Source organism: Rhinatrema bivittatum, chromosome 16, assembly GCF_901001135.1.
Source record: "Rhinatrema bivittatum chromosome 16, aRhiBiv1.1, whole genome shotgun sequence".
NCBI lineage: Eukaryota > Metazoa > Chordata > Amphibia > Gymnophiona > Rhinatrematidae > Rhinatrema > Rhinatrema bivittatum.
The window spans coordinates 17,214,246-17,241,206 of record NC_042630.1 but is presented as its reverse complement, the minus strand read 5'-3'; the positions used below and the strand labels follow the sequence as shown (position 1 = coordinate 17,241,206).

Below are 26,961 nucleotides of genomic sequence, written 5' to 3'. Positions count from 1 at the left end.
GCAGCTGCATTAATGCCTCTAAATTTGGCCACCTATTTACTGAAGTACTATAGAAATCTCATTGTGTGTTTTGTCCAGTGAGTGTTATAAGCAGATTATGATTTTTAATCCATTGTTCATTACCTCCAGACTCCCTTATAAAGTTGACTTTGTCATCCTGTCCTTCTTCCACTCCTACTTATGGCCCCTTTCAGATGTTGATCACTTCCAGCCAGATTCAGTGGACCACTGATGTGACTAAGTCCCTGATTAATGCCAAGGAGAGAGGTGACAAGAAGGTTCTCAAAACCATGAAAAAGAAACAGGTGAGTCCTTTGGAGGGAAGGAAGGGGTTATGCTAAACACATTTTGGTTCTCACTGCGATCTGCTCTGGGTCTCCCTTCTTCTTGGCATAGGGCACAAGCTCCAATGTAATCAGGCCCTATTCTATTCTAGTCTATTTATTTATTTATAAATGCTTATATTCTGCATATATTAAACTCGTGCTGGGCAGATTACAAAGTAAATCTTCCTTACATAAATTACAATAAAATAAAATACAAACGTATATTAAAACTTAGATAACAATATAGCTACTAGCATTAGCATTGTTACTAGTATTCGGAGCCAGGGTATGCTGCTTGAAAAATTATACTCTTCAGCTTCTTTTGGAAGTTAACAATGTCCTCTGTAGCCCTAGATAACGGATTTTTGAGTACTAGATTGTGAAACTGACTGGAAGATCTAGGATGATTGTATCTAGAAATATACCAGGCATATTATTTTTCTGGGAGAACAGTGGGGATTAGTAAGCCTCCTTCCCTGTACGTACCTGGATCAGTCCAGACTCCTGGGTTTATGCATCCAAACCAGCAGATGGAGACAGAGAAAGTTTTACTGACACTGCCTTATAAGCCCCAGTACCACCTGCAGTTCCTCAGTATTTCTCTGTCTCCAGCAGATGGCAGAGACTGTGATACCCTGCAGTTCTACCCTTTTTTCTAGGACTGTATTCTTTTGAGCCTTCCTCCCGGGGATTTCTATTTTGGCCTGATAGGTCCTACCCCATCCGGTTGAGGTGGATGGGTCGGGGATTGTCACCATTTTGTGTGCCCGTCTGTGCACCCGGAGGGTGTACATCTGGTTGTCCAGATCCCTCTCCTCACAAGGTCGCTTTGGTGGCTGCAGGCTCACTGGGTTGGTTTTTTTTATTTCTTACCTTCGGGTTCTGTGACATCCTATATTTTGGGTCCAGTTCCTTTGTTTGGGATAAAGTTATTTCTCACAGGACAAGCAGGATGGTAGTCCTCACAAATGGGTGACATCGAGGATGGAGCCCTGTACGGAAAACTTTTCTGTCAAAGTTTCAACAAGCTTTGACTGACACTGGCACACTGGGTGCACTGAGCATGCCCAGCCTGCAATTATCCTGTGAGCCACAGGTGTCTCCCTCAGTCTTCTTTTTTCCGCTCTGCAGTAAGCATAGCGGTTGGAGCTCTGTGAGGATTTTTTAACTAATTACCTCATGGAAACACTTAACTTTTCACTTCAAAAAACACTTTTCCCTGCACAGGTCTCCCTCCGCGTACGTTTTTACGACGCTCGGTGAGTACTAATTCTTATTTTTCGGTCGGTTTCTGTCACTATCTTAAGGCTGTTAACTGACTGAAGCCTTCCCTTCCCCCATTTTTCAGTTAGCTTTAAACAGCTTGTGAGTATCTCTGTGACACTCTGCTTGCTTATGCTAGTGGGGTAGGGATTTTTTCCTTAACTTTAGGACCTCTGTAGCTTCAAGTCCTTCGTTCCCTGGTACCCTCACGCAGTCGATACCCTATCGCTACACCGGGACCCTCCTAAACCGCCCTGGGCTTTTATATGTCATCAGCGCCCCTCCCCCCACGGTGCCCTGATGCCTTTATCCATGTTTTTTGCTTTTCAGTGCTACCAGGCTTTTTCCTCCTACGCACTGTTTTTTTCCTTGGGCTTCCTCGGTGCCGTCCCTACCCGGATGCATGCCATTGATGCACACGCTGTTAGTCACTGCCATGCATACTCGGGTCGCCACCACCGCTGCCCGAGACACTTTTTAACGATCCCAGGGTCACTTCATCGATGCCACCCCCCCTTTTGGGGATGCCATCGATGCCCCATCCTCCCCACCCATGTCCAGCCCTTTTCCATCGGTGGGCATCGGTGCCATATCGATTCATCGGTGGGCATCGATGCCGGATGGTCCCCATTGGTGGACATCGGTGCCGGATGGTCCCCATCGATGGACATCGGTGCCGGATGGCTTGTCCGTCGATGGCATTGGTGCCGGATGGCCGTCCGTCGATGGCATTGGTGCCAGGTCCTTTTGCATCGATGGACACCGATGCCCAGGTGTTTCATCCATGGGCATCTATGTTAGAATGCATCCATCGAGGGCAGTCGATGCCAGGCTGCTCCCATTGGTGAAATTCGATGCCCAGGTGGGTCCCATCGGTGGGTATCCATGCCGGCTCGATTCCGTGGATGGGCGTTGATGCCAATGCCAGCCTTATGGCTGGCATCGATGCCCATGCCGATTCCAGGACTGGCGTTGATGCCGGGATGGAATTCATCGACTGGGAGATCCATGCCATCGATTCCATACGTGTCCATATCGATGCCACCGACACACGTGTCTGGGGCACCGATGCCATGTACACTTGGAAATCTGAGTCTGTCCAAATCGATACCGTCAACGTCTGTGGCCCTATAGTTGATGCCCGTGGCCATGCCACAAACGGCATAAATGCCCGCCTCCATGCATCGATGCCCTCGACACCTCCGTTTTCCTTCGGTGTCCTTGACGCCCTATTGATTCGACTTCGACTCAGTCGATGCCGGTATCTTTTTCAATAACGGCAATGTTTTTCGATTATTCGATTCCACATCGTTTCAAAGATACCTATGCCACTGCTGTCAGTGCCCGTCACTGTCATCATTCTCCTGGCCAGTCATCGACGATTTTTCATACCCATTTTGATGATATCCTCGAAGCCCCTTAGGTTGCCTTCAATATCGTCAATACCGACATAGCACCGCCACATAATACCCTCGCCTCCTCACATTGCTCCACGCTTTGGGTTCTTTTTTAAGCCCCGTATTAGCTTAAGACACTCCATTGTGTCAGGAGCAGAGCAGGCGTGCTGACAGTTCGTCATCGATCGCCTTCCAGGACGACGAGGGCTTCCATCTCGGCGCTGGGGAAAGACCGGGCCGAGCACCGTGGCACCCATCATCGCCGACATCGTGATCGTCCGCCGCTGACTCCATCCAGCACATCGGTGCCATCCTTCTCCAGGCTGGACAACGCTCGGGCAGAGCGACATCACCACTGCCATCAGCACTGTTCCTACAGTTTTGGCAGTCCTTGGTGATCCAGAACTTCCGGATCCAGGTCCGACAGCTTCTGCATTGGCGTCACGACACATCGAGCCGCTGGGACGAGGGAAGGGAACATGAGTTCCGTTAGGGCTCCTCTGTTCCTGGCGTGCCCCACCGTCAAGTGGTGTGGGACTATGGCCATCTGTTACACTTAGCAGTCTAAACGCCACTCACGCCTGGCCTGTCTCCTCTGTACCTGTGCCACCATACCGGGTTTCAGAGCGAGATGGACGTTTACGTCCCCGGCCTTACCCTCGAGGACTCCGGAGACCGTCGGAGTCAACAATCTTCACCGGCTCGTCTTGCGGCGATCCACGTCGGATGGTAAGTACCCGCTTCGGCGGCATTCCCATAGAGTTGTGTTCTCCCATTCGGACCGTGGTTCGAAAAGTTCTGGGTCATGTGCATTTTAGAACTGTATTAGTGTCACATATCGCTATGTTAGCTATGTTAGCCACAATATCAGGAGAACCCCTCTATCTTCTTGGGATTGCAGCAGGGCTTCTTCTCTTGTCAGTAACAAGTCCCTGTGCCGACCAATGCTCTGACTCTTGGTTCCCTCCCAACCAAGGTCCAGCTGCATTGGCTGATCTGCTAAACATGAGATTCAGCAACCATTGCCCCATGTACAAGTCCACCTTGAGGCCTGGCCACAGGTCTCAGTGTCTCCTTGTACAGCATACAGAAATGCGGGTACCACTTACCGCTCACACACCTGCAGGAGCCTACATGATATCCTCCATTGGGACACCTCCTGGTCTCCCATCTGGTCAGATATCAGAGCGGCCACCCCACCTTGTACCAAAGTCCCGGTACACTCCCCCAGGCGCTACGAAGTGCAGAGGGGAGAAGGGAGGGGGGTTGGGGAGTTTTAATTGCACTATTCTTTCTTTTAACAGAAAATAGTTACTCTCCGCACACCCTGGACCTAAGAAAATCCAACTTTCTTTAGACGTCACAGGTACAATGGTATCTTTGGTTACCATCACTCCATACTGCAGTAAGTACATTATTTTAATGTTTCTATGTGCTTTATGGTGAGTCAACATTACAACCCCAAGCTCTGCCGCTGGCACCAGCTTCGGTAAGTGAACTGTCTCTTGCATCACTGTTGGTGAATGCTGTTTTCTCTGCGGAGTGTAACATCATTCACTTTCCTTGCATAGACTACTGCTAACCACTTTCAGTACATGCAAGGAGCTCTCACTTTTTTCAGGACTCACTATACATTTACTAACTGGGATTACTGTCACTGCCATAAATCCCTTCTGTAACACTTCTGGACACCACAGTCTTAAGACCCTCTTGTCCAGCATGCGCACAGACATTCTGATACATTGTTATATGTCCCTGCGCATATTTTCCATAACCTCAGCCTTTCAACTTTTCATGGTTGGGCTATGGGGTTTCTTCCCACTATGCATTTTTCTCATAATTCAAAACTGCTATGGGTTATATTCAGTGACATTCTATACTCAATGGACCTAAGTGGTTTCATTGCTTTCGTCCCTGATTCTTATCCCAGTTCGGACTAGGACCTAGTCTCCTTCGACTCATGCTCGCAATTCCTTAGGGTTATAAAGTTTCTCCTGAAAGCTGTCAACCCATTATGCATCTATTGCACTCCAGCATAGTTTCTCATAAACTTCCTGGACGTTGCACCCATGAGTTATGCCCTTATGCCTTCCAATACTGCTTTTGCAACAATTCTTTGTGCATACAGACAGACAGCATAGGGACAATGTGCTTTCCAACTCATAAGCACGCATTACCTCTTAGCTGCTCTGCTAGACAGCTGCGCAGCTCTACCCTTGGCCCTTGTTCACTTCATGCGTCCTTGGGCCACATATCTAAGAGATTTAATGAACGCTCTATCAGACCTTCTCCACGTAGGTTCTATCCTCTCGAATGGTCTCAATTACATGTGTACAGGGCAAATCTTTTAACGCTGAGTTTAACTAAACTTTCCTCGGCGTCTGCATCATTCCATAAGATGCACAGGTTCTGCTCCCTGCACATGTTTCCTATGCGTTCCCTTAGATGCCTTTTCTTCCATCAAAGGCCTCTTCAATATATCTCTTCTGCTGCCTCTCGTAGCCAGCATTCTTCTAATGTTGAACTGGGATGGGGTTCAGTATTCTTTTCCCCACTCCCTGACTGAGATCAGTATGCTTTCCCATACTTCTCAATCCATCATATCAGTAACCTTTTATTCTCTCACCAGTCAGTCCCAAATCATAGACTTACTGATGTTCTTAGGTTCTGGTAGCGTCACAAAACCTTCTAAACATAAATCTTGCCGTTTAATATGGCAGGCTTTACCTCCTGACGCTAAAAAAAAAAAAAAAAAGAGGTATTACCCCTTTTACTTTTCCACCATTTTTTCTTACTCCCTCGGATTCTGTTCTCCAGACATCCTCCACATAGATACACCTTTCTCTTAGGAGGTGTATCGTTTTGGGAGTTGGGTTCCCGTTTTCGGTAATCCTCTCTGAGTCGGCTTACCATGGATTATCCACTGATCAAGCCGCCTCTATTTCTCTAATCACGGAATGAACATATATATTCTCCTTATAAGTCTCATACATTCTACGTTTGAGCCTTTCCATTCCTCTCTTCCACAGTTTGGCAAGGGAACTTCTTTCCCTCTTAATGTCATTCCTGCCAGCAGGGTCCGTGAGTTATGCACTCTTTCCATACTCACCTGACTCCGTTCCTCTGCCACTGAGTAGTTCTACGCATTCAACTTTCTATCCTTTTCAGGTAGATGTTGTATATTCTTTCCTCAGGAAATACTCTATTAATTTTTCCTAACCTCTCTCTCTCGCCCTAGGGAGAGACTGGGTTTTCCACATTCCTGGACAGTAATGCTGCGCTTACATTCTATCTACATTGCACTGCATTCCATGTGAATTCCACTTGACTCTTTCCTTCATGCAAGGGTCAAGCTGCTACTTCCAGTGGCCACACAGACCTAATCCTTCTGATTAAGTGGTCTATATTTCCTTTCCTACCAACAAGCAGACATTTCACTACAACACTGTGGGTATCCACATACTGTTGTGTCCGTCTTAGCCTTAACAGCTTCCCTTTGGTTACTGCTGCTTGTACTTTTTTATCAGGTTGCAGCCTGGAGTCCTCTCCATACCTTCGCAGCCTATTATTGCTTACATTTGACTAGCCGGCATGCTCCATGTTTGGCCAGTCCGCCTACTCTTACTTTTTTCAATTCACTACCCAACATCCTTCCACGAACCCATTATGGTGTTGCGGATGCCCTCCGTTCCCATTTCCACCTCAGTCGTTACGCCTTTGCGCATCTGCGGTGTATCTGGTGCATTCCCGGGCATCCTCAGCTCGGTACTCACCCATTTGTGAGGACTACCATCCTGCTTGTCCTGTGAGAAAGCAAATGTTGCTTACCTGATGTAACAGGTGTTCTCACAGGACAGCAGGATGTTAGTCCTCACGAAACCCGCCCGCCACCCCGCGGATTTGGGTCTGTATACTTTTATTTTAGTTTCGCTTGCGCTTTTTAGCTATAAGACGAGACTGAGGGAGACACCTGTGGCTCACAGGATAATTGCAGGCTGGGCATGCTCAGTGCACCCAGTGTGCCAGTGTCAGTCAAAGCTTGTTGAAACTTTGACAGAAAAGTTTTCCGTACAGGGCTCCATCCTCGATGTCACCCATTTGTGAGGACTAACATCCTGCTGTCCTGTGAGAACACCTGTTACATCAGGTAAGCAACATTTGCTTTATTTATTTATAAACTTATCTATACTGATATTCGTGGCAACATCATATTGGTTTACATTGTAACAGCAAGGAGTAAAATACATTGAACAGGGGAAGGGGATACGTAGGATAAATAGGAACAGTAAACTTAGCTAGGGAAATAAGAGAACCAAACAACAACATCAACAACTAAGTGATTACAGAGGCAATAAATATTCAACAGTAATTGTAGTTGTAATTAAATTGCAACCACCATCACAATAGAAAAAATTGTAACTGTGATTGCAACTACAATCACAGACCAGTTTCTAACATAGGTTGTAACAGAGATATGTACAAGGTACTTCAAAGAGCTGGCATGTCAGGAGTAGAGGGAAGCGGAGTTGAAGTTATTGGGGGTACGCTTGTTTGAATAGCCAGGTCTTGAGGTTAGCTCGGAATTTGGATGGACATGTTTCCAGCCGTAGGTTAGCGGGTAGGGAGTTCCAATGTGTAGGTCCAGCTATGGAAATAGCTGTTTGAAAAAAAAAAAAAAAAGCAGGACAGGTTTCCCTGTACGTACCAGGATCAGTCCAGACGGTGGGTTATGTGTCGGCCCGATTCGGGGGGGATGTCTTTTGGCCTTAGTTTTTTGGTGTTTAGTCGTCTCTGTTATTTTTCCCCTTCCCCTCATGGTGCGCGATTCCGAGCGTAGGGCCTGTGGCTTGGTGAGATCACGGCTCAATAGGGCGTGCGGCGTGTGTGGAGGGCAGGAAGGGCTCGTTGGGGCAACTGATTTTGAGGGGAGTGGGACTCTCCAGAAGCCAGCTTTAAGGGAACTAAAGTCTTGGCAAAGCTTTATCTGCTAAGTAAGCAAGAAAATCACAAAAATCCTTCAATCAATCAACCATTATTCTATTAATTTTGATTTGCAAATAGACAAAAAATCTCCCAAGATTAATTTTTAATGGGGGAAGTGGTAGTTTCATATCAGACATAAAGGTACCATCCCAGTTACCATTTGATATTTTAATCATTAACTAACCACCATCCTCCTATTTTTTTATGTGAAACTCCCCAAAACTTTTTTAAATAAAATATAAGAACCGTGAAAAAAATGCAATGCTAATTTTATGTTTGGACTACATCCTTCAATAGCGCGGTGCAATATATACTATGTGTTCAAATACACACAAAATATGTATTCCCTGTACGTACCCGGATCAGTCCAGGACAGCTGGGTTTTGCCTCCCCTCCAGCAGATGGAGACAGAAAAAGACTTCACGGACTCTGTCCTATACCCCTGAGGTGCCAAATGTGTCATAGAAGATTCTGAAGCACTTGTCCAATAATTCGGTAGCGATTCCTTATCCCCAACATGGCCAGGTTTCGAATATCATTCCTTCGTCAGGGGTCAAGCTCACCAAACGACAGAAAAATTGTACCACCCTTCACGAAGTCACTTAGGTGGCTGGGTTTTTGGCTCTTTCCTCACTTTCCTCTCATTTTGCTTAACTTGCTGAACTGAGCTGGACAGCTCTCTTCAGTGTTAGTTGCTGAAAGCTAGAGTGAGGCTGTTTTAAGTTTGTTTAAAAAAAAAAAAAAAGAACTGACCAAGGAGAAGCAGGTGGGGGAGCAGTGAGGAGGACGCCCCCCCCCCCTTTCCCGGTGCGGTTTTTGGGTTCTTTTCTTTGGGGAGTCTCGATTTTTGTTTTCACGCGGAGATTTTTTAAATTTTGCTCTGGCAACGCGATGGTGAGGAGGGTGGCGTGCCGTGCATGTGGAGCGGCTCCCGCGCGGCTGAATCTCCACGGTCTGTGTTCAGTCTGCGTCTCGGGCCGGGAGGGACCATCGGAACTCCCGGTGCCTGCCAAAAGTAGAAAAATCGCGCCTGCATCGATAGCTAACAACCCTGAGCAGTGCAGCCTGCGTGCAGGAAGAATGGTCAAGACAAAGAAAAGTTATGATGACCCCGGGATGCTCCCCATATTTTACCAAGCACTCAAGAATAGTTTACCAGTCACAGTAAGAAAATGTTTGGAGAATTTGGTAGGAATGGAGGGAAAGTCGTGGGCTGAGAGGAGCGCCCACATTACACATTATTGTAAGCAGTACAAGGAAGAGCAGGGCAAACCTGAGAGGGATCTTATCTAACTGCAGAGCAAAGTCTGTGCTGTGCAGCTGGCTGATAATGGGAGTGGTAAGGGTAAAGAAGACAGAAAGAAAATGAATAGACGGGTGGAAGGTAAGAGTAAGTCGAAGAAGGATAGTGATTCAGATAGAGAAGATGATTCAGGGGCGTTCTAAGGAGAGGACGCATTGAGGGTAGCTCCTCGATCTTGAAATTTTCTTTCTTGAAATAGAATGCCTCACACAAAGAGGAAGGGGAGAGTGAGGCTGGGATCCGCAGTCGCCGCCTCACCAAATCCCCTTCAACCAACGATAGAGGGCTTTTTCAACGCGGTAACCACTTCAACCCCAGAGAGGAGGTCCGCGGAGGCGTCGGGTGAGGAGCGCACCCAGACGCCATTGGACATATCGACATCATTAAGCCCTGGGGCGCCTGATACTCCCTCTCCCCCTACCCACGATGTGAGTTCGGAACAGGCCTGGACCCGGCGGCTGACGGGGCTAGCAGGAGAGCAGGCGGCAGCGGCTGTTTCCGGGCTGGGAGCCGTTGGAGTGGTGGCGTGCGCTGACTCTCGAGGAGAGCAGAGAGAACAGCGGGGATCCACTGTGCAGAGTCCGGTGGACGAGAGCACCGCCATGATTGCTATCGGTGGGGGAGAGGAACCGGTGGACGAAATTCTGAGAATTTCGGAGGTCTGTCGGAGTCAAGAGGTAAGCCCAGATCTCAGTCTCAAGTTAACAAGACCGCAAGAAATTACTTTAGACATTGTCTGGAATGCCCTAGTTGCCTTGGAGAAGGCAATTACAACTCTAACAGTGGCTGTAACCAATTTACAACAAAAGGATAATGAAATCAAACCAGTGTTGGATACTCATGAGAAGAAAATCAAAGAAATCGAATTAAATGTAACTAAAATTCAAGATATCCAAGTAAAATTAATACAAAGTGAGGCAAATACTTTGAAAAAATTGGCATTCCTGGAAAATTCTCAGAAATATTTAAACCTCAGGATATTAAATTTTCCTTCTATGAAACTGGTATCATTATGAGATCAGTTTAAAAAATATATGATGGATGTCCTTTCTTTTCCAAGTGAAGCCATACCACCTATTTCAAAGATCTATTTTGTATCAAGAACAACTGAAACCTCACATATGGAACCAAATGTTCCCCTATATTTAGGGGCAGATTTGACTGGACTTCTTGAATCTTCTACATTAGAACAAATCTGTTTAGATTATATTGTTAGAGTATGATATATATATATTTTTTTTGAAAGTTTAGATGGATGAATATGTTGTAAAAAATTTGAAACTCTATGTTAATTAATAAAAACTAATAAACAATAAATTAAAAAAAAAAAAAAGAGAAGATGATTCAGATGTTGAACCTGGAGGCCCGGATAACTTTTGGAGGATTTGGTGGAGAATCCTGGATAATGCTGCCTTCCAGGTGGTGATGACATATTTCTAATCCTACAGCCTCTTTTTGAACTCTTAATCCAAGCAACTCTTAAGGATCTCACTTTAAAAACAGTCTTCTTAGTTGCAATAACATTGTCAGAAGAGTTTCAGAGAGAGTCTCTTTCCTGTAGGCCTCCTTTTCTCACTTTCTTTATCAATTTTTTTAAATCCTTTTTTTATCTTTTATTTGAATTTATTAATCGCCCATATCCTGGGCGATGTGCATAGAAACAATCATAGCATTTCAATAAATACACACCAAAATCAGAATTCACAGCGACAAAAAAACTAAAACACACAGGAACCTTCTGCAGAATTAATAAAACGCTTGTTTAAATCACCATTTTGTAACAGAGTCTTAAAGGCCTTAATGCTGTCTGCCATATGTACAGCTTTGGGGAAAAGAATTCCAGCTAACTGGGGCGGCACAGAGAAAGCACAATTTCGGTTAACATTAAGTCTGGCCTGCAAAGGTGAGGGCATGTATAACAGGCCTCGTGCGGAGCGAAGCTGAAGAGGTGGACAATAAAGTTGTAGTAGATCGTTGCTCCAGGGTGAAGCATCAGAGGAGATAAGATTGAAGGTGATGGTTGCAATCTTATATTTAATGCGTTCCACAATCGGAAGCCAGTGTAACTTGAAGAGCACTGGGGTGTTATGCTCAAGCTTGTTAATGCTGGAGATGAGTTGCGTCGCAGCATTTAACAATAATTGGAGAGGTCTAAGAGTTACTGCTGGAAGACCAAGGAGAGTAGAATTGCAGTAGTCTACTAGAAGAAGAATGGAAGCTTGTACCACTATTTGGCAATCTGCTTTCTCTAGCAAGTGTTTAAGGCCACAAAGCAAACAAAGCTTGAAGAATCCTGCCCTAATTCTATTAACAAATGGACGAAAGGATAAAGAAGGGTCTATTAAGACACCCAGATTATGAATACAGGAGTTCAATGAGAATGAAATGTTGCCAGTCGCAATAGAGTCATGAAGGATCTTTGACAGAGGGCGCTGGATCAACAGATATTGAGTTTTCAATAGATTTAACAACAGCTTATTGAAAAATAGCCATCGCATGATAGTAGGTACACACAAGTTTACTAGGTCAACTGTTTCTGAGCATGAGAGATGCACATGAAAAAAAACCCCAAAATCATCCGCATACAGTTCACAAAACATTCGGTAATTTTAAGACCAGTACCCTCCTTTTTACCAAAGGTAGTCTCCACTTTTTATCTAAGCCAGAGAATAGTCTTGCCTTTATTCTCTAAGAGCAACTGTAAGGGTTCCTTACAGGCACTTTATTTGCTAGATCTTAATAGATGTCTCTGTCAATACTTATGTGTTACCAAAAGTTTTAGAACCACAGACAAATTATTTATTTTATTTGGAGGTAATAAGAAGGGAGTGGCTGCTTCTAAAGGACCTATAGCAAGGTGGATTAAAGAAACTATCTCTTCAGGTTATCTACTGCACGAAAAAGAAGTTCCTTCAGGTTTAATAGCACATTACTAGAGCGCAAGCGACATCATGGACAGAAGTAGGTGCAGTTAAACCAACAGATATTTGTAGAGCTGCCACTTGGACAAACTTAAATCCATTTATAAAACATTGCAGATTGGATTTCTTGCTAAATAAGGAGCATCATTTGATGCTTTGGTTCTAAAAGCAACTATTCAATCAACTCACCCGTAATATATGGGGCTTTGAAACATCCCACATGTTCTTGACTTGTGGACAGAAGGACAGGGAAGGTGAAATTATTACTTACCTGCTAATTTCCTTTCCTTCTGCACCCAAGAAATGTAAAAAAAAAAGAAAGAAAAGAAAATGTTATGTTTAGAAATTGCTACAAAGTTGTTAAAAATGTTTGATTTCTGTTTATAAGATTTAATATTTTTAAATTGTTAAGGAGTGATATTCTTTGTTTTTTCAAGTAGCTCTGCCAGCTTACTGGCATGTAGGATTCTAATGATGTCATATTCGGAGGTGATGTAAAAAAAAGGACCAACAGCCTCCAAATGTTGGATGAGTGGAATGTACCCATATGTTCCTGACTGGTGTGCAGAAGTAAATGAAATGAGTAGGTAAGTAATAATTTCACCTTCCATGTTCTCTTCTCTCAGGTGTCCATGTTAAACAAATACTCAGAATCCATTCGAGGCAACCTGACCAAAATTATGCGACTGAAGATCGTGGCACTGGTGACAGTGGAAGTGCATGCCCGCGATGTGTTGGACAGGATGCTGAAGAGCAACTGCATGGATGTCTCTGCCTTTGAGTGGCTGAGCCAGCTCCGTCTGTACTGGGACAAGGTAGGGCTGCAGGCTTCCAGGCTTCCTGCAAGAGACTGTGGCCTGTGCTCTGTGTAGTTTAGATTTGTAGATTTCATCCATAGCAACAGCTGCTTCTAGAGGGGTGGAAATGAGGATAATGTAATACAGGGCAATTCCACTTAGTTACTCAATAAGATTGTGAAAGGGAAACAGAAGCTTCAGAAGCTGCAGTAACTGAAGAGCTAAGAAAGAGTTTTGTCTAAGGCAGGCTGGCTCCCCAGAAGTTATTTATTTATTTATTTATTTAGGCATTTTTTTTAATATACCGAGCATATCATGTACACTTCACGTTGGTTTACATAAAAATTGGGGACAAGCTATTAATACTTCATCCCAAAAAACATAAACTCATTGTATATGAAATAGAAACAGAGTTAAAAAAAAACATAAAATTGGAATCCTATGTAGAGCCTTTAGAAATGTATCTCTAATAACATTCTCAGAAGTTTGTACTCTCTACCTTGCTCTTTTCCTTTTCTCCATAGGATGTTGATGACTGTATTATCCGCCAGACTAACACCCAGTTCCAATATGGTTATGAGTACTTGGGGAACTCAGGGCGCCTTGTCATCACCCCTCTCACTGATAGGTATAGTATGGTATTGCACTAGCTGTTTTCTCCCACTGTGACCTGGCTGTTTCCTTTTCCTCAACTAGATGCTGACAATCCCACCTCCTTTGTAGGTGCTATATGACCCTGACCACAGCCCTGCACCTTCATCGAGGAGGCTCGCCCAAGGGCCCTGCTGGCACTGGCAAGACAGAGACTGTGAAGGATCTGGGCAAGGCCCTGGGAATGTATGTGATAGTGGTGAACTGCTCAGAGGGACTGGATTATAAATCAATGGGACGGATGTACTCTGGCCTGGCCCAGGTAGGCAATACTCTGCTCTGACGAGGCGATCCACTCCTCACTAACTAAATGATCCTTCTCTGAGGTCAAGCAGTTTGCACATCATACAACTGGGTGATGTCATCCCAATGGCGCCTTGTTGAATATTCTTTTCTAGAGTTTTCCAGGAAATTCTTCAGTTTCATTGAACACTTGCAGCAATTCCTGCTCAGCATGCCTCAGCCGTGTTTCTTCCATGCTTTCCAATAGATGTGTATTTTTCTGTTAAAGGCCAGGGATTGTAGAAAGAATCTAATCAGAGTGGCATAGGAGGCTTTCAACATCTCAGTCCATACATTCTCTGTGGCCATTTGGGCAAGGAAGTTGGCATGGCTCAGAGCATCAGGTCTACGTGAAGACGTGCATGACAGGCTAGTGAATGTGCTCTGCCCAGGGGAGACTCTCTTTGCTGATAAAATCAAGGAGATAGTGGATCTTATTTAAAAAAAACAAAAACCAAAAAACACTGCTCCAGATTCTCTCATCTACCATGGCGGGGCAACTCACTTTGCCAAGGAAGCAGCCCTTCCTATAGAGAAGGCAATGTTTCTACCAGAGAAGGGATGCAGTCAATTTCCAAGGCAAAGGCAGCAAAAGCAGTAGCATCAGAGGGAGAAAAGATAGCCAAAGAATCAGTCAGCTGTTCAGCCAAAGGCATCCAATTCTTTTTTGAGGGAGGAGAGCTTTTGATGAATTACTCAGCCTTTTCTCCTAATAGAGGGGAGTCTGGTGTTTTTCAGGAAGGATTAGTATTTGATAATGCACAACAAATGGGCATTAAAGATAATATACTAAGGATATTGCCTTCATTTCTCTAAGATCCCATTAGACCATCCCATTTTTAGCTGCTTCCTGGATCAACAACACAACACCACCTTCAATAAAGACAGGTCCTGGAGCTTAAAACCAACAAGAGCTTCTTCTCCAGATGCTACTTAATTCCAGAGAAGTAAGACTGATTTTGGATCTGAGAGATTTGAATAAATGTTTGTGCTGAGAAAAGTTCAAGATGAACTCACTAAGCACACTTAGATATGGAAAACTGGTTATGCTCCCTGGACTTCAGCTGCATATATGATTTACCCTCTACACAGGAAATTCCTCCAGATTATTGTACAAAAACTGATCATATTAGCTCACTGGTTACCTCTTAGATTTAGAACAAAATTTCAGTCATTGAAAACAACTCCATCTGCTTGCAGAGATACAAAACCCAGGAGTCTGGACTGATCTGAGGTATTACAGGAACGAAAATTAGCAGGTAGGAACCTATTTTCCTATTTCCTCAACTTGCTCCCTCCTGGTGTTTCTTGGCTACATGGTAGCCACAGTTCATGTGAATCCACATGGTCACCAGAGGTTGAGCGGTCTGCAAACACTCTAGCAAAGTCCCAAAAATGAGAAGGTAATATTTATTCCCTGTACGTACCTGGATCAGTCCAGACCGTGGGTTGAGCCTCCTGTCCCAGCAGATGGAGATAGACTAAAACTGAAAAGGGTATCCTATATCAGGACAGAGCCTACCCTGCAGCCCTTCAGTATTTGTCTGTCTCCGGGAGGAACAAATAAGCACATGTCTAAAAAGAAATCAAAATACAATTCCCTGTACGTACCACGGACCATTTCTGTCTTTTTATTTTTAAATATTTTTTTATTTTACCCATTTCTTCACTCTACCTCTTCCTATTGCCTACTTTTACCTGGAAATAATAACACCGCCCTGTAATCCAACTTAATATAGAAAGTATGCTTGATTGTATATACTATATTTGCTTACGATTCCTCTTTCATTGTTGTCATTTTTGACTACTTTTCATTTGCTCACAGAATAGTTTGTTATAACTGTTTTTCATTCAGGCCATGTAGAACCCTTTGCTTCCTCTGCTGTTTTACCATTACCTTGGAGTTTGCCCTATATTAACCAGTTGTACCATTTAACTATTTGTATTTTGATTTCTTTTTAGACATGTGCTTATTTGTTCCTCCCGATGCAGCTTCAGTGAAAAACGGTCCCGTGTTGGGGGACAGAGCTGCACTTTAATTTGTTGGTCACACACTTATTGCAACTTGGATTGAAAACCCTTTCTTTCCTTTAAATAAATATTACCTTCTCAGTTTTGGGACTTTACTAAAGTGTTTGCAGACCACTCAACCTTCGCAACACACAATTTGCTCTACTATTTGATATTTTAGTATGTTTTGCAGCTTGATGACGTCCAACCCATGTGCCGCCAGGAATTCCTGCCGCGGGCCTTTTAATTGGAGCATTACTGCGTGTACATGTGCCTAAGGGAACCTGCGGCAAGGCATCTCAGCCGCGGTGTTCGGCTGTCGGCCGCGTCTTCCAGAACCTGACGTGAGCAAGGCAGTCCATCGGGATTGGCATGCTGTAGAGAGAGATCCATGACGGGTAACAGTGGGTTTATGCATCCTTACCAGCAGATGGAGGCAGAGAACAAAACTTTGAGGCACTGCTACATATCCGAGGGTGCCACATTCAGTCCCTCAGTATTTCTCTGTCTTTAGCAGATGGTAGAGGTGCAAACCTGCAGTCTGTTAAAGTAAAATAAGATGACCAAGTTTTACAGCAACTGAAGGGAGTTTGGCTCTGTAAGGATCGACACCCTAGTTCAGCTGTGGCCAGAAAGACTTCTGCTATATGTCTTTCCTCTGTGGCCGCTACTAGGTCGGGTGTTGCATCGTATCGAACGGCATCATGGACGAGTGATCCTGGTAGTGCTGGAGTAGCCACACCGTCCGTGGTTTGCAGATCTGGTTCAGCTAGCAGTAGATGGGCCCATTCATTTTAAGCCAACTGAGGGGAGTGCTACGTCAAGGACCCATCTTGCCAGAGCAGGCAGTTTGCTGCTGTCTAGTGGCTTGGCTTTTGAGAGGCTATGTTTCCGCTTGAAAGGATATTCCGAGCTGGCGATTACTACTTTTCTTCAGGCTAGAAGATCTTCCTCTTCTTTGGCATATATCAGAGTCTGGAGAGTGATTCAGTCCTGGTATATGTGGTTCATGATGCTAATCCTTTGCAAGCAAACGTTGCCCATGTCTTGGCCTTTTTGCAGGGTTTGGCCTATAATTCTCTCCGAGTCCAGGTGGCAGTCTTGGGTTGTTTCAGAGGGAGGTTGCAGGGAAGACCCTTAGCATCTCATCCAGACGCAGTACGTTTTCTGAAAGGAGCACAGCATTTGCGTCCTCCAGTCTGTAGACTTTGTCCGTTCTGGAATTTTAACTTGGTCCTACAAGTATCGTGTGGTCCTCTCTTCGAACCTTTGCGAAGGGTTACTTTGAAGGATCTTACCCTGAAGGTGTGGTGGTCCTGGTGGCGAATTTCTTGGCGAGACGGATTTCTGAACTCCAAGCCTTATCGTGCAGAGAGCTTTGTTTGCGAATTTCTGATGATGGGGTCTCGTTGTGGGTGGTTCCTTCTTTTTTGCCCAAGGGTAGTGTCATCTTTTCATCTTAGCCAGACAGTGGAGCTGCTGGAGTTTTTTTACCTGATACCCAAATCTCCCCATGCGAGGGAGCTTCGTCTTTTGGATGTGCATCGGGTTCTCCTCAGATATCTCAAGGTGACCAATGGATTTCGGTGCTCGGACCATCTTTTTGTGTTATTCACTGCACCGAAGAAGGGTTGCAAAGTGACTAAGAGTACAATTGCTTGTTCCCTGTACGTACCGGATCAGTCCAGACTCCTGGGTTGTGCCTCCACACCAGCAGATGGAGACAGAGCCAAACTTGTCAGGCTCCCCTATATATACCAGGGTGCCACCCACAGCCTCTGTCTCCAGCAGATGGTCAGATGCCTAACCCACAGTCTTGCCTGATTCAATTAGGTGTTAGTGGATAGGTGTAAGAGGGCTAGTTCTAGGTTTTTTGTTTATTCCCTCTCCTTGCAGTAAAGTTTAAAAAAAAAAAAAAAAGGTGATAGTTTCGTCCTAAATTAGTAAAGGTCAGTCGATCCCTTAGGGATTGCGTGCACATTCTACTAGGGCACAGGTAGCCTCCTGGGCGGAGTGTCCGTGTCATCGCAGGAGATTTGTTACCAGGCATTACTGTTTGGATGTCAAGGTCTCAGAGGAGAGGGCTCCTTTGGTGAGAATGTACTACATGCAGGTCTTTCGGGATCCCACTTGTCTGGACTGATCTGGGGTATGAACAGGAAAGGAAAATTGGTTCTTACCTACTAATTTTCGTTCCTGGAATACCACAGATCAGTCCAGAATCCTGGCCCATTATAATGCTTTTTGAAAGACCTCTTTGAATTCTGGATGCTCCTGGTGATGTGTGCTGCAGAATAATATCGTATATAGGTCTCACTTGTTAGAGATTCAAAATTCTTTTTCTTGTCCCTAGTTCAGGGGTCAAGTTTGGTTGGGAGTTTGCAACTTGTGCCCCAGCTTTTTTTTTTTTTGTTGTTATAGAGGAAGAGATCCTGGAGGTTGGGGTTAGATATCTTGGCTTGGGTACAGGTCAAAACTGAGGGATTGCAGATGGCACTCTCAGTGCCATCTGCAATCCCTCAGATATGTAGCAGTGCCTCAAAGTGTTGTTCTCTGCCTCCATCTACCGGTAGGGATGCATAAACCCACTTGTCTGGACTGATCTGTGGTATTCCAGGAATGAAAATTAGCAGGTAAGAACCAATTTTCCTTTTCTCACCTGTTTTGGCTATTGGTAAAGAAACCTATTTGCTTAGCAGAACATCCTTCACTGATAACTCAAGATCAAGGAAAAATTCTCTATCCAGATACCTGTTTTCTAGTACTAACAGCATGGAAGTTGAATCCTCATTAGTAGCAATTCTTTGACTTTCTCAAGTAGTAGAAGATATACGTATGGCTTCTAGAAAGCAGTCCATGAGAAAACCATATAATTCCAGATAGAATAAGTTCTCAGTGTAGTGTGTTAAAGGCAACTGGAACCTGCTTCACTATTTATTCCATCTCTCATTGTTGGGCTAAGGTGCATCTCAGTACAATAATAGCATACCATATACATGGAATGGAAACCTTGAATCTCTTCTTGCTCTAGTCTGAAAGTCATGAAGAGGTTATGACACAAAAACCCCAATAATGAAACTGCCAGTTCCATGGGACCTCAATGTAGTTCTAGCTGAGCTCATGAAACCACCCTTTGAATCTTTGGAATCAGCAAATCTGAAATACCTAAAGTTCCTGCCAAAATTAGTTTTTGTATCAATCCATTGTGCTTCCTACTTTCCCCCTCAAGACCTCAAGCAGTGGCTGAGTTGGGCATAAAAGAAAAGAAAGCAGAACCGGATCAGAAGAGTGAAGAGCCCATCTTAGGGGCCCTCTAAAGCCTTTTCTTTTTCTAGGTTGGTGAAAGCTCTGGTCTTTGCAGAATGGGACACTCCAGAGACTGGGTTGAAGGTGTGTAGGGCCATGGCTAAACTGTTTCCCTTTTCTGATGGGGGTTTGAAACAATTAAGGTTGCCAAATGTGACAAATGATGATCCCCGAAGAGGGGAGTGCAGCCCTAAGAGATGCCCAGGAAAGGACCTCCAGCGAGCTTTTGAAGTTGCAGCCTTAGCTCTTAGGGCAGCTGTTTGTAGCAGCTTCATGGCTTGGGTATCTTTGTGTTGGGTACAACAAATTTCCATGGGCGGCACTGAGGAAGGAATGTCAGAAAGGGAGGTTGGAAGCTGGTCTCGTCTATATAGAGGATGCTTTATATGATTTGTTTCAAATCTCAGCCAGAAGTATGGTGGCTTCAGTGTCTGCTAGGTGCTTGTTATGGCTGTGCAACTGGGCAGTAGATGTCTGGTACAAATCATAACTTGGAAATCTGCCATTCCATGGGAAACATCTGTTCAGGGAGGACTTTGAGAAACTAGTTAAGAATCTAGGTGAGTCCGGAAGACTCATAAGTTGTCTGAAGACAAATTTAAAGAATGTCATAAGGCAATTTCCAGTAGACTAAAGTTTTGGGAAATGACTGTATTGGTTGGGGAAGAATACGTTTTCTCAGTGGTAGGATGGAAACAAGTCTCAGTCCTTTTGGGCAGGTCGAAGAGGTGCTAAAGACAGTACTGTCGCCAGTTTGAGCAAAGTAAGAGCTCACAATGAGGCCCAAAGGGTTCACTCTCTCATTATTTAAAGCAGGGGTCATTTCGCTCTATTTTATGGACCTGAATTATAATGAATCAATGGGTTCTTGCCATAGTAAGAGACTTTTTTATGCTTTAGAATTTGCTTGCCCAGTGGTTGATGTGTTCATGGTATCCCCATATTATTCCAGATAAAAGCAGGAAGCTATAGGGTACAATATGGATTGCTTTCTTCAAGCAATTCATATTGCTTGAAGAAAGGGAGAATGGGCTCTAGAGGTACTCCATTTATTTTGTAGTGCCACATACTGATCTATTCTGGATTTGAAGAAAATAAATGTCTCTTTGAGAATGCCCCATTTCTGCATGGAGACTCTCTGTTCAGAAATTGTGGCAGTGAGAAAGGGAGTGTTGCTTGAGTCCCTGGACTTTTCAAAAGCTTACCTGAATATTCCAATCCAGAGGGACCTTCAAAGGTTTCTCAGATTTGCAGTGCTGGTGGTCACTTCCAGTTTCAGGCACTTCCATTTAGCTTGACAACTACGCCATAAACCTTTTCCAAGGTCATGATGGTAGCTGCAGGTGCTCTTCAAAGGAAAAGAATCATGGTGCATCCATATTTAGATGACTGGTTGATTCAAGCTATTGGGGAAAAGGAATGTTGTTGATGCACCACCTACAGGGTGATTCAACAGCTGCAGGATCTAGGTTGGGTCATCAGTCTTCCCAAGAGCAAACTGTATCCTACTCAAGAGGTGGAATATCTGGGTCCTCTTTTCAAGACTCAGGTAGGAAAGGTGTTTTTAACAGTGGAAAGGATGCAGATCTGTGATATATTGCAAATGAGGGCTTTCAGGGCCTGGGGCTACCTGCAAGTTCTGATGGTGTCAACCTTGGATTTAATTCCCTGGATAGGTGCACATATGAGAACATTACAGAGTGCTCTTCTCTTGAGGTGGAACATTCATTTGCAGAATTACGAGTTCAGGTTACCTCTGCAGGAGGAGGTCAGGCTCTTGGTATGCAGTTTATCCAAAGGAATGGATCTGGAGATTCCAAATTGGACAACAGTGATCAGAAATGCCAGTCTGAGTGGCTGGGGTGCTTTTTGTCAAGGACATATGGCTTAGGGTTTTTAGAGTATATCAAAAGCAACTTGGTCCATCAATCGTTTAGAAAGAAGGGCAATCAAAAGAACCTTGCTGAAGTTTCTTCATCTAGTCAGAGGAAGGGCAATAAGAGTACTTTTGGACAACGCAGTGGTAGTGGTGTACATAAACAGGCAAAGGGGAACCAAGAATCTGATGGTGTCCTTGGAAGTGAGTCTTTTATTCCAGTTGGTGGAGTGAAATCTGAAAGCTCTTTGGCGTTTCACATTGCCGAATGTGCAGGCAGATTTCTTGAGCAGATTGGGAACTGTCAGATGCTTCTGCATGGGAACTGCTTTGTATGCTCAATGAAGAATCTACTGGAAAGCTCTGGAAGAGAATGTCTGTCTCAGTGCCATTGGGATGATAATACCCACTTTTGTGACTAGTGAACTACCGTCCTCAGAGATCACCTATTCGAGGTAAGGAACTTCATTTTCCCTGCCTTCCCTCCTTCCAGACCGGGGCCTGGGGCTGCTTTGATGAGTTCAACCGCATTAACATTGAGGTGCTGTCAGTGGTGGCCCAGCAGATCCTGTCCATTCTCTCTGCCCTCTCAGCCAACCTTACCCGCTTCATCTTTGAGGGGCGGGAGATCCAACTGGTCTGGTCTTGTGGCATCTTTATCACCATGAATCCAGGTATGTGCAGTTCTTTGTTTGTGCCAGTCTACTGATGCGATTAAGTGAAAGTACCAATCCACTCTACTGCCTATGGAACTGAAATCCATATTAATACTATAATCATAAAAGGAAATGTGCACTGCTTCAGGTGAAAAGGGCTGAAGTGCCTGCCCCAGTACTGGGAGAGCACTGTGTTAGGTGGGGAAGGGTGATGAGAAATAGAGAAGAAATGTTGACACTGTCTTCCTATGACTGTGGTAGGTTATGCAGGGCGCACAGAGCTGCCAGATAACCTGAAATCCATGTTCCGCCCTATCTCCATGGTGGTTCCGGACTCCACTCTCATTGCTGAAATCATTCTCTTTGGAGAAGGCTTTAACAATTGCAAGGTATGAAGGAGGAGAAGGAATTATTATTTTTGTACTTTCAGCTGTGGGAGAATCATTCATGTGGGGCTGTGATTGTTGTGCAGACTTCTAACACACAACTATGCCAATGCACCTCTGATTCACAGCTGCTGTGCTTGCTGTAAAAGCTGAACCCTCTCCTATTCATTTCTCTGCCTGCAGCTCCTGGCTAAGAAAGTTTACACACTGTACTCCCTGGCCGTTCAGCAGCTTTCCAAGCAGGACCACTATGACTTTGGCCTGCGGGCACTCACCTCCCTTTTGCGTTATGCAGGAAAGAAGCGCCGTGTGCAGCCCAGTCTCTCAGATGAGGAGGTAAAGAGCCTGAGACTTGTAATATAATTTCCTATTGATTCAGGCAGGATCATGTTACGTACACATAATCTAAACTACAGCAGTCCATAGTTCATGGACTAGGCAATAGACTAACTTCTGTAAAATTCGCCCTATCAATCTGGAACCCTCAGGGTATTCTCCCTCTCACTACGGGTGAGGGACTGATGAAATCTCTTGCAGTCTACCATAATGCCTCAGTACAACATTGGTCCACAATAGGTGAAGATGTACTGTAACTTGCTTTTCCCTGTACGTACCTGGATCAGTCCAGACAGTGGGTTATGTCCCCAATCCAGCAGATGGAGTCAGCCAAAGCTTCGAGGGGGCGTCACCATAAGTACTACTACCCCCTCTGCAGGAGTCCAGTATCTTCTGACTCCAGCAGATGCGAGTAGTAGAATCTGGGTTGCTCCAGATTGCCTGAAACCATTTCTTACAGTGATTACTTGTCTTCTCTGTTTTTCTCTCACTGTTTCTGTTGGATCAAGTTTGCTTTATTTAAAAAAAAAAAAAAAAAAACAAAAACGTTAAAGAGGGTTCAATTTGGGACGGCGTGACTTCCCTCTGCGTTGTCTCTCACTCTCTTTCTCTCTCGGTGCTAGCTGTAACTTGTGAACCGGGGTAAGTGCATTCTTCTGTGTTTCTCTTTGCAGCTGATTTTGCTCGCGGCTGCTTCGGCTTCGCCGCGTTTTTCTCCCTCACCAGCAGCCATTTTGCCGGTTCCTCGTGGGCTGCGGAGGTGAGCGGGGAGATCTTCGTTGGCGGGTTGTGAGGCCAGGAGGGCCCCCCCGCGGCACCGTTCATCGGCGGGCAGTGCAGGCCGCTCGGGCCCCCCCCGCGACACCGTTCTTCATCGGCGGGCAGTGCAGGCCGCTCGGGCCCCCCCGCGGAACCGTTCTTCATCGGCGGGCAGTGCAGGCCGCTCGGGCCCCCCCGCGGCACCGTTCTTCATCGGCGGGCAGTGCAGGCCGCTCGGGCCCCCCCGCGCCGGCGTTTTTCCTTCGCGGCCCCCCCCGAGGCATTTCGTTTATTTTGCCTGTCTCCTCCGTTGCCAGCAGTGCTCATGATGCCGCGGCCAGCACGTTGCTCGACCTGCGGTGAGCCGAGATCGCGGATTGCCCGTGAAGGGATCTGTGCCCGGTGCCTCCCCGGGGGGGAGGGCCCATCGCAGTTCCTTAGCGAATTTTCGGTTTTGACAGGCATGCCCGGGCGGTGCGGGCCGGCCCCTCCCCCATTACTGGCGGGAACGGCGGCCATTTTACATGCCCAGCGCTCTGAGGGGACTCAGGCAGCGCTGGATGACAGGGACTCCCCCGAGGTTTCTCCACCGAATTGGCTGCCGGACAACAGCCTGACGGGCCAGGGTCCCACGGGGTCCCCCCCCTCCGGGGCTAGGCCGGGATTCTCCCCGGACTTTGTACTGTTAATGCCCACTGCGTATCTGCAGGGCCTCGTCGCTCCCGCAGCACCGTCTCCAGCCAAGGTCCCGCGGCTCTCGCCTCCCTCTCAGGCCCCCCCCGTCCCGGCGGGTGTGGGGGCCACCCTGCCTCCCGCCCGCACCTGGATTCCTGCGGGCTCCGAGGGAGCAGTGACAGGCCCGGCGTCTCCTGGGCCGGACCTGGGAGAAGGGGGCCAAGGGGATTCCACCACAGGGAGAAGAGCTGGACGAACTTATTCCAAGTGGGTCTTGGATCCAGGAGCTGAATCTCGATCCGCCGCCGGACCCGCCCGCTCCAGTAGCGCCCGCCGTCGTCACGTCGGCCAAGAAGGGAGATCCGGGGCTGGCAGCCCTCCGGCCGAGGGCTCGGGCGTTTCCCATCCATGATTCCTTCCTGCAGCTTCTTACTAGGGAGTGGGACGCCCCGGAAGCTTCCCTTAAGGTCAGTCGGGCCATGGAGAAGCTGTATCCGCTACCAGAGGATTTCCTGGATCTCATCAAGGTTCCGAAAGTGGACTCCGCGGTGTCGGCGGTCACGAAGAGGACGACCATACCAGTGACGGGTGGCGCGGCCTTACGGGATACGCAGGATCACAAGTTGGAAGTCTTCCTCAAGCAGGTCTTCGAGGTCTCCGCAGAGGGCGAGTCTTCTCTGGGTGCAACAACTTCTCACCTCTCAGGTTCTGCCGGCCGAGGAGGCCGCCCAAGCGGATAGGCTGGAAGCTGCGGTGGCTTACGGGGCTGACGCCTCCTATGACCTGCTTCTATGACCTGCTTCGGGTCCTGGCCCGATCCATGGTCTCGGTAGTGGCGGCGCGTCGCCTTCTATGGCTTCGCAACTGGGCGACGGACACTTCCTCCAAGTCGAGCCTGGGTTCCCTGCCATTCAGGGGTAAGTTCCTGTTCGGAGAGGATTTGGACCAGATCATCAAGTCACTGGGGGAAAGCGCAGTCCATCACCTGCCGGAGGACAGGTACAGGCCCTCCAGGGCGTTTTCGTCCTCCCACACCAGATCCAGGGCGCAACGGCGCTATAGGAACTACAGACCGGCGGTCTCCAGGCCCTCTGCCCCCAGGTCGCAGCCCTGGTCCCGCTCCCTTCGCGGGTGTAGGCCTGGGCGTTCCGCCTCGGGAACGGGACAACCCTCTCCCACGTCCTCCCAATGATGTTCGGCTCGCCCACTCCACCGTCCCCCGGATTGGGGGACGGCTGGCATTCTTCTACAAGGAGTGGGCGCGGATCACCTCGGACCAGTGGGTCTTGGACACCATAGAATACGGCTACGCGTTGGAATTTGTCCGCGCTCCAAAGGGACGGTTCATCTTCTCCCCCTGCGGATCGGTCTCCAAGCGAAGGGAGGTACAGTTGACACTGGACAGGCTTCGGGAGATTGGCGCCACTGCGCCCGTGCCCTCCAGAGAGGTGGGCTTGGGCCATTATTCCATCTACTTCGTGGTACCCAAGGGCGGCTCCTACCGGCCCACCCTGGACTTGAGGGAAGTCAACAAATCCCTCCGGGTGGTTCGGTTTCGGATGGAAACGCTGCGCTCGGTGATTGCGGCGGTGCATCGAGGGGAGTTCCTAGCCTCCTTGGACCTGACGGAGGCCTACCTTCACATCCCCATCCACCGGGAGCATCATCGTCTTCTCCGGTTTAAGATCCTGGAACAACATTTCCAGTTTGTGGCGCTCCCGTTCGGGTTGGCGACGGCACCGCGCACTTTCACCAAGATCATGGTAGTCGGGGCGGCGGCTCTTCGGAAAGAGGGTATTTTAGTTCCTCCTTACCTGGACGGTTGGCTCATCCGAGCGAAGTTTTTCCTGGACGAGGCGCACGCCCTGCGAGAACACATACAGCGGTTCTCTGCATTACCAGTTCCCACCTCCTGGGATTACCTGCAGCTCCTGGGGGTGATGGGCTCCACCATCGACATGGTTCCTTGGGCGTTTGCGCACCTCCGGCCCCTACGAAGAGCACTTCTCTCCCGTTGGAAACCGCTGTCGCAGGACTACCAGATGCTCCTCCCCCTGCCGCAGTTTGCCAGGATCAGCCTGGGCTGGTGGCTGGATCCGAAGAATCTGGCTCGCGGCGTGTCCCTCGACCTGCCAGATTGGGTGGTGGTCACCACCGATGCCAGCCTCGTCGGCTGGGGAGCGGTCTGCGGCCGCGGCGCCACGCAGGGGACATGGTCCGTGGAGGAGACAAAGTGGTCCATCAATCGCCTGGAGACCAGAGCGGTCAGACTAGCTCTGCGACACTTCTTGCCACTCCTTCGGATTCGGGAGGTTCGGATCTTATCGGACAACGAGGCCACGGTGGCCTATATCAATCGCCAAGGCGGCACTCGCAGCCCGCAAGTCGCGCTCGAGGCAGCGATGCTGATGCAGTGGGCGGAACGTCATCTGGTCCGCCTGGCGGCCTCGCACATCGCAGGCGTGGACAACGTCCAGGCGGATTTCCTCAGTCGCCAGCTCCTGGATCCCGGAGGATGGTCCCTCTCCGACGAGGCGATGCAACTTCTGGTCCAGCGGTGGGGAACTCCCCACACGGATCTGATGGCGTCCGCACAAAACACCAAGGCTCCCCGTTTCTTCAGTCGCAGAAGAGAGCGAGGAGCGGAGGGAGTGGATGCCCTAGTGCTCCCGTGGCCGACAAATCTCCTCCTATACGCATTCCCGCCTTGGCCACTGGTGGGAAGACTACTCCGCAGAATAGAGGCTCATCAGGGGACTGTGATCTTCGTCGCCCCAGAGTGGCCAAGACGGCCCTGGGCTGCGGACCTTCTCCACCTGGTGATCATCGGACCCATCCGACTGGGACATCTCCCCCGCCTCCTGCACCAGGACCCGGTATTTTTCGATCAGGCAGAACTCTTCTGTCTTGCGGCCTGGCTTTTGAGAGGTACCGTCTTCGGCGCCAGGGCTACCAGGAGGCGGTAGTGTCCACGCGGTTGCGTTCCCGACAGCCTTCGACGGCCGTGGCCTATGCTCGGGTCTGGAAGGTTTTC

General features: G+C 47.3%; 1 protein-coding gene across 2 annotated transcripts in view; it reads left to right on the top strand.

The window, feature by feature from the left end:
- The window catches only part of DNAH2 (dynein axonemal heavy chain 2), a 392,322-nt gene that overhangs the window by 155,497 nt on the left and 209,864 nt on the right, over positions 1–26,961 (top strand). For both annotated transcript variants that reach the window (XM_029581921.1, XM_029581922.1), the window contains 7 exons: positions 195–305; positions 12,820–13,008; positions 13,515–13,618; positions 13,714–13,903; positions 21,609–21,789; positions 22,033–22,160; positions 22,341–22,493. In XM_029581921.1, coding sequence (XP_029437781.1) covers positions 195–305; positions 12,820–13,008; positions 13,515–13,618; positions 13,714–13,903; positions 21,609–21,789; positions 22,033–22,160; positions 22,341–22,493 — 1,056 coding nt within the window. The remainder of the gene's footprint in view (positions 1–194; positions 306–12,819; positions 13,009–13,514; positions 13,619–13,713; positions 13,904–21,608; positions 21,790–22,032; positions 22,161–22,340; positions 22,494–26,961) is intronic.